This window comes from Oratosquilla oratoria, chromosome 1 (assembly GCF_046742065.1).
Source record: "Oratosquilla oratoria isolate Oo_2021 chromosome 1, ASM4674206v1, whole genome shotgun sequence".
Lineage (NCBI taxonomy): Eukaryota > Metazoa > Arthropoda > Malacostraca > Stomatopoda > Squillidae > Oratosquilla > Oratosquilla oratoria.
Genome location: NC_134777.1, coordinates 42126003 through 42139701, shown reverse-complemented (window position 1 = coordinate 42139701; position 13699 = coordinate 42126003). Strand labels below are relative to the sequence as shown.

At 36.7% G+C, this 13699-nt stretch overlaps 2 protein-coding genes across 2 annotated transcripts in view; one reads left to right on the top strand and one right to left on the bottom strand.

Moving 5' to 3' along the window:
* LOC143033025 (sodium- and chloride-dependent GABA transporter 1-like) overlaps positions 1-8532 on the top strand; it is a 53789-nt gene extending 45257 nt beyond the window's left edge. The window contains exons 12-14 of the mRNA XM_076198224.1: positions 4859-4959; positions 5318-5488; positions 7735-8532. Of these exons, the coding sequence (XP_076054339.1) occupies positions 4859-4959; positions 5318-5488; positions 7735-8235 (773 nt within the window). The 3' untranslated portion in view covers positions 8236-8532. The remainder of the gene's footprint in view (positions 1-4858; positions 4960-5317; positions 5489-7734) is intronic.
* A 255-nt stretch (positions 8533-8787) lies between these two features.
* The window catches only part of LOC143033015 (uncharacterized), a 42052-nt gene continuing 37140 nt past the window's right edge, over positions 8788-13699 (bottom strand). Inside the window, exons 4-5 of the mRNA XM_076198216.1 lie at positions 12173-12411; positions 8788-11787 (exon numbers count right to left, since the gene is read on the bottom strand). Coding sequence (XP_076054331.1) covers positions 9322-11787; positions 12173-12406 — 2700 coding nt within the window. The 5' untranslated portion in view covers positions 12407-12411 and the 3' untranslated portion in view covers positions 8788-9321. The remainder of the gene's footprint in view (positions 11788-12172; positions 12412-13699) is intronic.

Sequence of the window (13699 nt, the reverse complement as noted above, 5' to 3'; positions counted from 1 at the left end):
TTTCAAACAAATATGACTAATTTTACGTGTGCCGTGGCGGAGTGCACGTCAGATTCAAGAAAAAATAAGAGGAAGACAAAGTTTATCGTACCAAAAAAATTAAGTCTTCGATGCAAAATTATATTTTCGATACATTACATGGATTTGCCTATTGCTTGGTGCATTCAAATGAAAGTATATATCTGTATACATCCATTGAAGTCGGTAGAAAATGACAAATTGCTTGGCTTGATACAATTATAGACTGTTTTACGAATATCATCTGTGATTATAAATAGAGGCTCAAACAATGCTATATGCCGTTTGCAATCATGAAATTAATTGACTTAAATTTCAGACACAATAATGTACAACGATACACCTCCGTAATCTTATAAAACTTGCCCAAAAAAGTATTTATTTTCTGGCAAGAATTACAAAATCTGGCGGTGTCTGGTATCAATTTGCTCATTGCGAAAGGTCCCATTGTCTTAGATGAATATTGAAATTATATATATATATATATATATATATATATATGTATGTATGTATGTATGTATGTATGTATGTATGTATTTACCTAGTATTTTATGGGAAGGGGAGTATGCTCGTGTGTCCCGTCTTCATATCTCATTTTATCTAAACTGTTTTTAAATTCATGTACTGTTTTTGCACACACCACTTTCTCATCTAACTTGTTCCAAATGTCTATTACTCTGTGGGGAAAGCTGTTCTTTTTCAGGTCTCTTCTATAACTGTCTTTCTTTCTTTTCTTTCCATGTCCTCTTGTATCTCTACTATCCCATTTTATTAGATCCTCTCTATCAATAGCTTCTATGCCTTTCATGATTCTATAAATAGTTATCAAGTCTCCTCTCTCTCCTCTTTGCTCTAATGTCTGTAGCTCAAGTTTTGATAGTCTCTCTTCATATGATAGTTCTGAGAGTGTTGGTGCCAATTTTGTAATTGCTCTTTGTATTCATTCAAGTTTTGTTATACATTTTTTTGTACTTGGTGACCACGTCGTCGCTGCATACTCCAATCTTGGTCTTATCAAAATGACTAATATTTTCTTCACCATTTCTTCGTCCAAGTATGTAACTGCCACTTTGATTGTTCTTATTAAATTATAAGATTCTCCAGAAAATTTGTATATATGTTTCTCAGGGGACATATTATTCATAATAATGACACCCAGGTCCTTCTCATTTTCTACTTTTTTTATTCCTTTTCCCAATTTATATGATCCCACTATTCTTTTTTTGCTTCTTCCAAATTCCATTATACTACACTTCTTAATATTGAATTCCATCTCCCATTTCCTCCTCCATTCCCATACTTTATTGAGATCACTCTGTAGCAACTTACAATCTTCTTCAGTGTTCACTTTTTTCAACAATTTTGCATTATCCGCAAAGAAGCTCATATAACTTTCAATCCCTTTATCCATATCATTAATATATATAGCAAACATTATTGGGGCCAGAACTTCCTTGTGGAACTCCACTAATCACTTCATCCCAATTAGAGTGTTTGTCTCTTATCACCACTCATTTTTCTTTCATGCAAGAAGGCTTTCATCCTTTTCAGCAGTTTTTCCTGTATTCCTCCTGCAGTTTCTAATTTCTTAAGCAACTTCTTATGTGGCACCTTATCAAAAGCTTTCTTCAGGTCTAGAATTGCACAATCAGCCCATCCATCTCTTTCTCGTATTACATCTATATGTCTTGAATAGAAACACATTAAGTTTGTGACGCATGATCATCCTTGTCTAAATCCAAATTGCCTTGGATTTAGTATGTTGTTTTTTTCTAAATGCCTTACCCATCTAATTTTGATCATTCTTTCACAGATTTTAGCTATCGTACTTGTACGAGAGACCAGCCTATAGTTAGTAGGGTCTTCCTTGTTTCCCCTTTATATATTGGCACTATATTTGCTCTTTTCCAATCTTCTGGAACTTTTCCTTCTTTCAATGAACTGTTTATTAGACTATGTATTTTGTCTGTTAGTTCATTCCTGCATTCTCTCAAAATCCAGTTTGCCATTTCATCTGGACCATGCGATTTTCTGACATCGAGATTACTCAAGTGATTCATTATTTCATTCCTTGATACTTCTATCTCTCTCATAGGGGGGACTTTCTCCTCCCATTCAATATCTCTAGGTTTTATGTTCTCCCTTGTAAACACCAATTTAAAATGCTTGTTCATAATTTCTGCCATTTCTGTTTCCTCTTTGTAATCAACTCCTCCTTGTCATAGTTTCTCTAATTCTTGTTTGTTTTTCAGTTTGTTGTTTACAAATCTTTAAAATAGTTTTGGTTGATCTTTACATTTTCTATGACATCTTTTTTGTATTTTCTCTTTTCTTCTCTGCACAGTTGTACATATTCATTTCTATAACTAGTATATATTTTCCATTTTTCAGGTCTTTTGTCTTTTTTCAATTTTATCCAAGCTTTATCCCTTTTGGATTTTAATTCCCTACATCTTTTGTTGTACCAGCACTTTACATACTCTTTTTCTTGTTTTTGTCTTGGAACATACTTTTCCACTCCTTTATAAATTTTTGTCAAAATATTCCATTTCTCTTCTACTGTTGTTTCCTCCTTGTGTATTCTTTCCCAGTCAGCTTTTTGAAAGAATTCTCTTATTTTATAAAAAAAAAAAATTCATACATCAATCTTCCCTTTCTATATTGTTCGTTTTTTTCCCATGTATTTTTCCTCATTTAGTTCCAGTTTAACCAATATGTGGTCACTTTTACTTATTGGTGTCTTATATTCAATCTTGTCCACTATTTCAGGTTCTGATGTAATTATTAGGTACAGTCTCGATGGTTTTCCTCATTTCTATACCTAGTATTCTCTTGTATCCATTGCATCATTGTATGTTCTATAATCATATCAAGTAGTACATTTTCCCATAGGTCATCTCCACCTTTCACTGTCATCTCTTCCCAGCAGATTTCTTTACAATTAAAGTCACCCATTATAACTATTCTTCCTCCATCTTCCATTATCTTATTTAGTTATCCTTGTGTCTTCTAACATATTTTTGTGTTCTCTCTCTTCCCATGAAGCCGTATTAGGAGACACATAATTTACTACAAACTTCCTGCTCTTCCCATCTCTGTCTTCCATTTTCATCATAATCATCTCTACTCTATTCTTTCCATATGTGACATTGCTCACATTTATATCCTTTTTAGTCAGGAACATAACTCCACCCCCTTGTTTTACCTCTGTTTCTAATCCAATAATTAATTATATGCACCATGTCCTACACTGTTGGGTGGTAGTGGACCTTTCAATTTTGTCTCTACAATTCCCATTATGTCCAGTTCTTTTTCCTTCAGGTAATCATTCAGTTCATTCAAGCCTGTTATTAAGCCATTTATATTTGTGTAAGACACTTTTAATTTTCTGCTACTTCCATCGTGTTTTCTGTTTCCCTTCCGTTTTTCTCTGCTATGAACCATTTCCTCACTTTCATATCCACTACTCTCCAATAGAATTTCTCTTTTTCTGACTCTGTTTTTTTCTCATTTTTTTTTTTCTTAGCTTCGTCTTTTTTTCTCATCACCTCTTTCATCTTTATTAATTTCTCTTTTTATCCATACCTGTTTATATAGATCACTTTTTGCTAGTTTGCCTGTATTTGCTAAGATATTCTCTCCTGTCTTTTGTGACCTGAATTTAACCTTAATATGTCTGATCTTACCTGTATTCCCTATTCTATATATTTCTTCAGTTTCTTTACCTGTTCCTTGTTCATCCTCTTGAACTACTAATATCTTGTTTACCTTTCCTTTCTCCTCTTTTATTCTTGTAGTTCTATTAGGATTATCCTTCTCTTCCATCCCTAATATAACTATATATTTCTTTTTGTCTGCTAAGTCTCTTACTATATTCTCCTTCTCTCTCACCACTTTAATAACTGTGTCCTTAGTTTGTTCTTTCATCTGTTGTGTCACTATATCTCTAAATTTAATTTTGTAGTTCTCTTGGACTTTTCTCCAACCCTGTACCTCTTTTGCCATGGACTCTTTATTCTCTTTATCATTATTCTCCAATTCCTCATTCTCATCTTTTACTTCTTTTAACTGTCTTTTTGATTCTTCTATTTCTTTAGTTAGGTTTTGGTTCTCCTTTATTTCTTCCAATTTATCAACTCTTTGTGTAATCTGTGTAAGTTGGCTGAACCTAACCTCCCAGTGTTCATTCATTCTCTCTAGTTTTTCCTCAAGACTTGCTAATCTGGGGAGGTTGTCATCCCCTCCCTCATTAAATCCATGGAAATAATTATCTCCACTTTCTGTTTTGTTGTTCTTATCTATATTTCTAATTTTAGCGCCTTTACTAATATTTTTTACTTCACCTGCGTCGTCTGCAGCCCTTTTGTTGACATTCCTTCTGACATCCGGGAGAGCCAGTTCGTCTCCTTCCTCATTTCCTTCCATTTTCCTCAGTAATCCCTCCCTTTCTCCTTTTTCTTCACCTTCCCACTACACCACGAGATTTTCCCTTCCCTACTAATACAACAAAGGTACTCCCTCATCATTGAGATTATCAAAATTTGAAGTTTCCCTGGAGTTCCAAACTTCGCTGTCACTTCGACCATCATGTTTGTGTATATATATATATATATATATATATATATATATGTATATGTATATGTATGTATATATGTATATATATATATATATATATATATATATATATATATATATATGTATATATATATACACACATATAGCCTAATTTTTGTCACAGGATATCCTAAAAACTATATTTCTTCTTTAACTTTGGGTAACTATATAGTTATCAGAGGCATGTGCTGTCTTTGTTTTATTAGCTGATTGATTTATTGAGCAGGTGCAGGGCGTGTAGTACGTGACATCCAGTTCATGACCCAGAAGCCTGTCCACTTCTTCTGGTACTTTATGTGGCTGGTAGCAACCCCTTCCACACTTATGGTAAGCATCTTTTGCCTTTCAATGAGCACTACAAGACCCTTAGTTGTTCATTTCAATTTAATTGTTGGTTATAATTTCTAATCTTGGCATGTCCCCCTTTAGCCCTGTTCAAGTAGTTTATCCTAATGTTAGGCTGCAATCAAACATTCCAGGCACTCTCTTTAAGTTATGAGACCCTCTTCTTTTATCAGAGTCCATGATAAAAGTACCCAACATGCACCATGTGCAATGCCCTTAACCCCTATACATTGCCATTTGGAGTCCTCCATATATATACCTCTATTTCTACAGCTTTTATGTTTTTTAGCTGTCCCTGAACAATAACACTGCCCCTTTTCATGCCTTAATCTGTTTGCAGTTCATCTTCTTCAACACCATCATCAACAACACACCAGTCAGTTACCGGGACTACGTGTTCCCAGAATGGGCCCAGGCTATTGGTTGGATGACGAGCATCACATCCATGCTTGCCATACCTATCTATGCCATTTTCTATTTCATTTACAAAGCCAAAGGATCTCTGAGTAAGGTGAGAACAACTTTGAGTTGTGCTTGCATAAAGTGAAAGAAATATATGTTGGGAGAAAGGTGCATAAAATGTTGTCAACAGAATTTGCATTGATATATATCCCCATACATACATACAGACATATCAATATATATATATATATATATATATATATATATATATATATATATATATATATATACATATATATATAAATATATGTATATATATATATATATATATATATATATGTAAGTTCAAATCTAAATATGATAATTAGAAATCAAGGATATGGATTAAGTTGGAGCCATACATGAATTTCAGGCTAGGTAGGATAAATAACTAGAAAATAGATGGGACCCAACAAGCATTGCTCTTTTTCACTACGGTTAGGTAAATACATACATACATACATGCACATAAACATACATGTAAATTTCTGGAATGATTTTTATGACAAAGAATATCTATTTCAGTGCGATGGATGTCACTTAAACAGGGTTGGAGCTGCACAACTAGTAAAACTCTTTAGTAATCAAGTTTCTATTTTCAGATCAAAAATCATCCATCAAGTTACGCTAGCAATGAGAACATAATTTTTCCCAACAGTGAAACAACAACTATTCATGATCACTTTCAAATTAAAGTATGTTACACATGTGCCCATAAAGGCATAAAGTTTCAGGAATAAATTTTCAGACCTTGAAGTTCAAACAGCAATAATAAAAGATTACCACATGTATTGGTGTCACAGAATCATGGGTAAACACATCCATCAGAGATGTTTTAGTGGAATTTGACTTACCAGGATACTCTTCAGTTATGAAAGAAAAAATAGGAATGGTGACAAAGTTTTGCTATACAACAAGACTAGTCTTCATGCTAGCATAATATCTTATGTACAATTGTAGAGGTGGCATTGTAAAATTATGGTTGAATTACTATAGACTACCTAGTCAAACTACAGATACTGATATGAAAAAAAAAAGGTTATATGATCAAATAAACAAGATATGCCACTTACATAAAACCATAATTTTTGAATACCTTAATTTGCCAGTACAAAATTGGGGTCGTCAGTTGAGACACCAGTCATAATTGGTTACTTGAAAGTACATTTTACCAATACATCAAAAAACCATCATGTGGCCATAACATTTTGGATTTACTTCTAACGATCACCAATAAACTTGTAAACAATGTAAATATTGACCCAAAATTTAGTTCATGTGATAATAGAATTTTAGCATTCAGTATTAATTCAAAAGAAGATAATGAAGTTATCACAGTAGAAAAAAATTCCTCATTATGCAGGGTCAACTTTGAACATCTCAGAAGGAACTGGAAGTTGCTGATTGAAGTAAAATTTGTTTGAGTGAAAATATCAACAGTGTGTGGAAATTGTTTACTTATACATATAAGGAAACTGACATTGTGTACCCATTAAACTATTCCTTAGGAAGTGAACCCATTACAAAAGCAAATGAGGAGCAAGATTTGAGAGTCTTGATAAGAGATAACCTGTCACTTACAGACGTATCAGCAGGATTGTTGGAGAGACGCACAGACTGCTGCAGAAGATTAAAGTGGCGTTTCACTATATGTATGAAGAGATGATAAAAAATATATATAAATAGATAAACTCATCAAAACCCTGATCCATCCAAGACTGGTGGAATATGTGTTACACAGAGTGAAGCATATAAGCAAGATCAAGGGAACAAAGGGCAGCAACCAAACTGATCCCCAGCCTGGCAGATAAACCATGTGAGGAAAGACTAAAAGCAGCACTGGATCAGCCAATATTGAAAGATTGAAGAGAAAGAGGTGAAATGATTACAGTATTCAGGTTTCTAAAGTGGATAGATTGCACTGACAGAAGAGACCTCTTGATTAAGGATGGGAGGGCTTTAAGAGGTCATGGGAATAAATTAAGAAAGAATACATGCCTAAAAAATGTGAAGAAATACATTGTTTCATATAGATGCATAAATAATTAGAATAGCTTAGGAGGTGACATAGCCCAAGCTGAAACAACACATGAATTTAAACCTAAATATGATCATTGGAAATCAAAGATATAGATAAAATTGGAACTGTACAATCTGAGGTTAGGTATGACAAAATTTAAGAGTAGGTGACAAGACCCAACAAGTATTGCTCCTTTCCTGTATAATACAGTTAGGCATATACCCACACTCACCCCTTTACACACACAAATACACCAGCAGTGTCTGGACTTATATGCTTATTTTCTTTTGGTACAGCGGCTTGAGACCAGCCTGGCACCTACAGAGAGTTGGGGACCTTACATGGAGGACAATCGCACTCGCTGGTTCGATTACTGCTCAGCCCATCCCCTACTTCATCGCCTTCTTCACCCAGCCTTTGAGGACCTTGTTAGCCCGCGTATCTTCTTCAGGAGAGTAAGAGGAAACCATGAGCAGAAAGCTCAACAACAGCAGCATTATACCTCTCTCCCTGTTGGGGAAACAAACTCTCCAGATTCTGACTCTAAAGCTGAACAACAGCTGCAGTACCCTTCTCTTCCTGTTGAGGAAGCAAGCGCACCAGATCTTGACTTCAAAGCTCAACAACAGCAGCAGAATACTTCTCTTCCTGTTGGGGACACAAACTTACCTGATCCTAATGCTAAAGCTCAACAACAGCAGCACTCCACCTCATTTCCTTTAGAAGACACAAACCCACCCAATCCTGGTTCTGAGATGCCACCATCATATGAAGACATAGTCCAGGGTAGGTCTTAGTGAAGCACCAGTGTCTTCTGTGGCTCAATTTGCAACAATAATGCCTCCAGCAGCTCTTGCCTCAGCAGCAGAGTTGCCTTTTCCAGTTCATACTCCCAAGAGGGGAGACTGCTGCAGGTACTAGCCTAGGGGTCGCCAGCTCCGTCCTTTGGTGTCTTTGGGTAGAGGGGAATATTCTCATTTTAATAATGCCTTATTACCAGATACATGACATCAGGATATGTTGCTCTACCCTGTTCAGTAGCCAACTGGAAACTTTTTACATGTTGAATACCAGCTATTAAAGTTTTAAGAATTTTCTTGGTGTATTTCTTGCCTGTTTTTCTGTAAGAGAAGAATGAGGAGCAACAGACTAGTATGAAGTTAATATGAATCGAGTATGGAAAGATGTAGAATGAGAGGAGTACCAAAACTAGGATAGAGTAAGGGTACAAGAAAATGCAATGGGAGAAACAATAAAATATTGGAGGAAGTGGATATCTTGGTGCACAATAGGAATAAGTTTTGGATGGAGTACATGGAGAAGAGGAGGAAGGATTGGAAACCCATTAATATTTTGCTTTACTTTTATTGAAAAGAATAATTATAATTTTATTTATTTTCGTTTCATATTTTTCCCCACATGGTTTGATCCAGTGAAAATCATGTATGTGTATGAAGTTCAATTGGCATTACACATGATAAAAAATTTCACAATATTGCACAATGGTTATTGATAGATATTTAAGCAAAAACAGTTTATAAAATAATAATGTATAATGAAGAAACAAAATTTTCATATCTCATAAACAACAATGGAACAATTCCCATAAAGGGTAATTAAAGTACATGAGTAACTTAAATATTAATTCATCTAATAATCTAATGAATTATAAGCTTGGCATTTCTATTTCTTCAGCACAGCATTGGCATCCTTCATGCTGAACATTACAGAGCCTAGTATAAATATGTCTGTAAAATGATTCAGATAATTCAGCAATTGACAATATTAGGATGTCTATATGTTCTATCTCACAACACAGCAACAACCTTGGATGTACTCATCTTACAATTTTTTCAACCTTGCAAAAGAGGAAGAGAGTAATCTTACTTAGGTGAAGGGCAAAGCACATGATTTTTTACCATATGGGTTAAGTCAGCAATTGCCTTGATGGCTGCTTCAATGCGTTCTTCCAATACTACAATACGGTCTGCCACTTTGTGCTGCTCTGCTAGTACAAATGTTTTTGCAGCCTCAATCATGTTTTCTTCAAGCTCGAAGCTGTGGCATTTGCACACATACCAACGCCCTGAACCCCGGTTCGGGTACATCTGCACTTTGCGATTTCGGAGGCACGTGTGGAACATGAGGACGTGTTTGCCCAGCCAATGTAGGACCCGTGTGAATGGGCTAGATGGACTGTCAAGGCACACTGTTGTGCAACATTCCTCTGACCCAGTATCACAGCATGTGATCGGACCTGGCATGATCTGTTGAAGTGGTCTTCCTAAGAATACAGACTCAATGTAAAAAATGAGCTCCACCCGACTGATGTAGCTGACAATCTCAGCCTCCTGATGGATCTGCTGAATATCATTAACAGCCAAACCATTCAACAAGTTTAGGAGCACTAGAACTATAAGGAACATGAAGAGAACAAATAGGAGATGGGATGAAATTGGAAAAGTGTCCACTGGAAGGTCAGAGTACTCCATCTCACCAGTCGACATAGCAAGAGTTTTAACTAAAGCCTTTGGATAAGTGGTGAAGTTTTCACCCACTTGGAACATAAGGAAAAAACTTAGGCTGAAAGCTATAACTACAAAGGAGAACATGGTAATGAACTTGAGGAAGTTGTAGGAGACAGTGGTAAACATGGTGATATAGACAGCAAGCCATGGGTGACGCCCTAACAAAAGCACAAACTCTCCCCATGAGAAGAGAATCAACCATGCAGATAAGTTTTGCTTAGAAGAAGGGTCCATGGGGATTAACAAAAGAACAAAGGTCATCACCACGATTGAGACTTCGAGCCAGTTTTCCACGCTTGATACATAGTATTTCCATGACATGAAACACTGGATGAACTCTCGGATAGCTATGTACAATGTGAATATAATTATGATCAGCTGCAAAGCCAAACTTGTTGCCACACTATGAGAGTCTTCACTGGGGACAGATGAAGCATTGGTACTATTAGAGATCATGCTTGGAATATTATTCTTATCAGTTTCACCAGCCATTCCAGAATGTGAACTGTGGAAAATAAGTATGTATGCTGTAAGAAATATTAGATATATTGAATAAGCCAGGATGTTCATGAAATAGTACGTTTTTATCTTCTGCCACTTCAGGAAGAGGAAAGTATCAATTATGGGATGACGAAGGAGATGTTTGTGAGCTGGAGAATTACTCAGGAATCTAAGACACTCAGTCTCAGGCTGTCGACCATCAGTAGCTGGTGCCAACAGACTATAATGAAGAATAATCTCGAAGTCTTTATCAGTGATGTTGTTCTTGTATTCAATGCAGTCATTCAGTACCTCTTTCAGTACTAGAGGTTGAATGCGAGTGATGGCGAGGGTACCAAAGCAGTTCTTTATTCCCAGATTTGCTCCATTGAGAAGGAGTTTTTTAACAAAGGATTGGTCATCGCAAAGAACAGCATAATGGAGAGGCGTATTATCAAAATCATCTTTGGCATCTAGATCAAGGTACTGCTTTTCTCTGAGCAACAAATCAAGGCACTTTGAATAATTGACATCATCAATCTTGATAGTATTGTTTCTCTTGACAATTTTGTGTAATGCACTCTCCTTTTTCCTATCCACTGCTTTCAAGGCACTCTTGTTGCTCATAGCCTCGATGAGAAGTCCAATTATCACGTGGTATCCCTGACGCGCAGCATAGAGCATAGGTGTTAGACATGTTGTCTCGTCTCTCCCTGCAGGATCTGCACCTGCTTCAAGTAATTTCTTAACAAACTCTGGGAGACAGTTGTCGCAGGCATACTGAAGCAAAGTGTAGTCTCCGTGATGTTCCTCCAGAACTTTTTTTGACACTGTATCAGTCTTTTCAAGTTCACAAAGAATTTCATCAAAGAGATCAAGGTCTCTTATCTTCATAGCATCATAGAGCTCATCTCCAAAGCTTCTTTCAGGGATTGCAATGACAGAAAAATCAATGGTTTCGAGAAGCCCAGGCAGTTTCTGTTGGATCACATTCCTGGCTGTCTTATTCCCTACAACAGCGTCGACATTTGCACCCTTGAGAATCAGTTGTCTTGTCATGTACTCCCAGCCTTTTTGAGCAGCGAGGAACAGCGGGGTGCACTTCCTGCTGTCAGAACTGTCGACCTTGATCTTCTTACTGGAAAGAAGAGTATCGAGACATTCCTTGTATTTGTCCTCGTTACTCTTGTAGTTCTGTGTTAAGAGATGCAGTGAAGTCCGGCCGAATGCTCCTTCCTTGGCATTTGGGTCAGCATCATATGACAGAAGAACCTTGAGAGAGTGAACATCGCCCTCACTAGCAGCATAATGCAATGGAGTGTATCGATTGCCCCGTAAGTCCTGCAAATGAAGTAAGAAATATATAAATCTCCAGAGCAAGTGAATGAAATGTCAAGACGAAATTGGTGGAACAGGAACAACTATTACTACCATAAGTGTAAATGAATTAGGTAAAAGTTCATGATGATGGAAAAATTGGTGTTTAAGCATATGAAACATACAGAAATATGAGGCTGGTATTTACATTTTACTAATGCAAAATTAACACCAATAATAAATTTATGATAGTCTGTACTGTTTTTCGTTTACTCTGGATATAAACTATACAAATGGTTTTATCACATTCACTGAAAAGCTGTATAAAACGCTGTGAGTTTTGGTATAAGCAGTTAAACACTTAATCTCCCAGTTTATGGTAAATAATAGAAATCTGAATTAAACCTACCCTGACATTAGGGTTAGCATTCTTTTCCAGCAACGCCTTCACCAGATCTGTGCATCTGTTCTGTGCGGCCACGTGAAGTGCTGTAGCATTGACAGGGTGGCCGTAGACATGATTCACATCATCCACTATCAGGAGAGCTCCTTGGAGACGCACTTCATCACCCGTTTGTACTGCCGTTAGAAGTTCTTCTTGGGGACTCAAGTTAGGCCCCGTGCCATCATCGTTGGGGTACATGTCACCTGCAGGAAAACATTATTGTTAAATTACATTCAGAGTCCTGTAACTTCATTTGGGATTTAGTTATAGATAGCAAACAGATAAAGCCTCATGCCAGAATTTGAAAAATCAATCATTAATAATAGGATAGACGCAAGTGTTTGTCCATATTGCAGCACTGCATCCAAAACACACCGTGTTGATTTTTAACAAACATGTGTGACAAATATGAATCTTGTACTCTTCCGAAGCCAAAAAAGAACTGGCAAAAAGATGAATAAGTTTACTGGTCAGGAACGTGATTTAGTTGTGAGGTAAAAATTATTCTGATCTTTGACCATGAGCATTGAACGGAATGCCCATAGATTAACATTTTGATTCCATGTCTACGTGGGATACCTAGACTAGGAAAACAATAATGCCATTGTAACCTAAGTCACATGACAGTGAATTGAAATGAATCAAGATATATTAGGGAGTGTGAGAAACATGTTCTTTTTAGAGCATGAGGGACCCACTACTAGAATGTGTCAGCTATGATTCACCTTGAACGTCACGAAACTCCACCTCTCAGAAGGGGGACAGTGTCTTCTTCCTAAGGACTTTTTAAAGAATGAGAATTTAATGTAACTTGCCCTTACAATGAACTTGCCTGCTGCTATGCAGCCTCGAACCATCTCCATTCTTGATATATCATCCTGGCAGCAACTCTCTAAGCTCCCCAGCCATCTACCATTGTCCTATAGTCTATACTATCAATACTAGTACACACTTTTTGCAAGTAAATCCCAAGCCATGCTACCACCACGTAGGATTTGGATTGGCTCTACTGTGGGTGAAAATACGATCAAAAGTTAGATTATTTCACCTATAGCAAACCTCAGATCAACTGCATTTCCTCTGATACTGAGGCGCAAAGAGTAGGTCCACGAATCAGTGAGTAGGCTACCACGTTCTCAGCCATAACCTTGAATAACACCAATTACGCATGTCCCAGAGCACAGCTTCGTGTCTGCCTGCATAACTTCATGTGACTACTGCCATCTTGTACACGTCTTTGTCATTGCACCACCCTTGTCTCCTTTGCAAATCTCCATATTGTTGCCAAAAAGGAGTGGGGGAGGGCGTGCCATGTCACCAAGTCTCCAGGACGGAATTAGTCAAAGCCATCAACAGTCAAAAAATCCTAGTTATGATGTACCGATAAGAAACTTGGAAACTGACGAGAAAATACAGCTAAGGTGTGCACAGTGCGGGATGGAGAGATCATTGTGACGCTGAGGCAGGAAGAGGATAAATTAAATATATTGT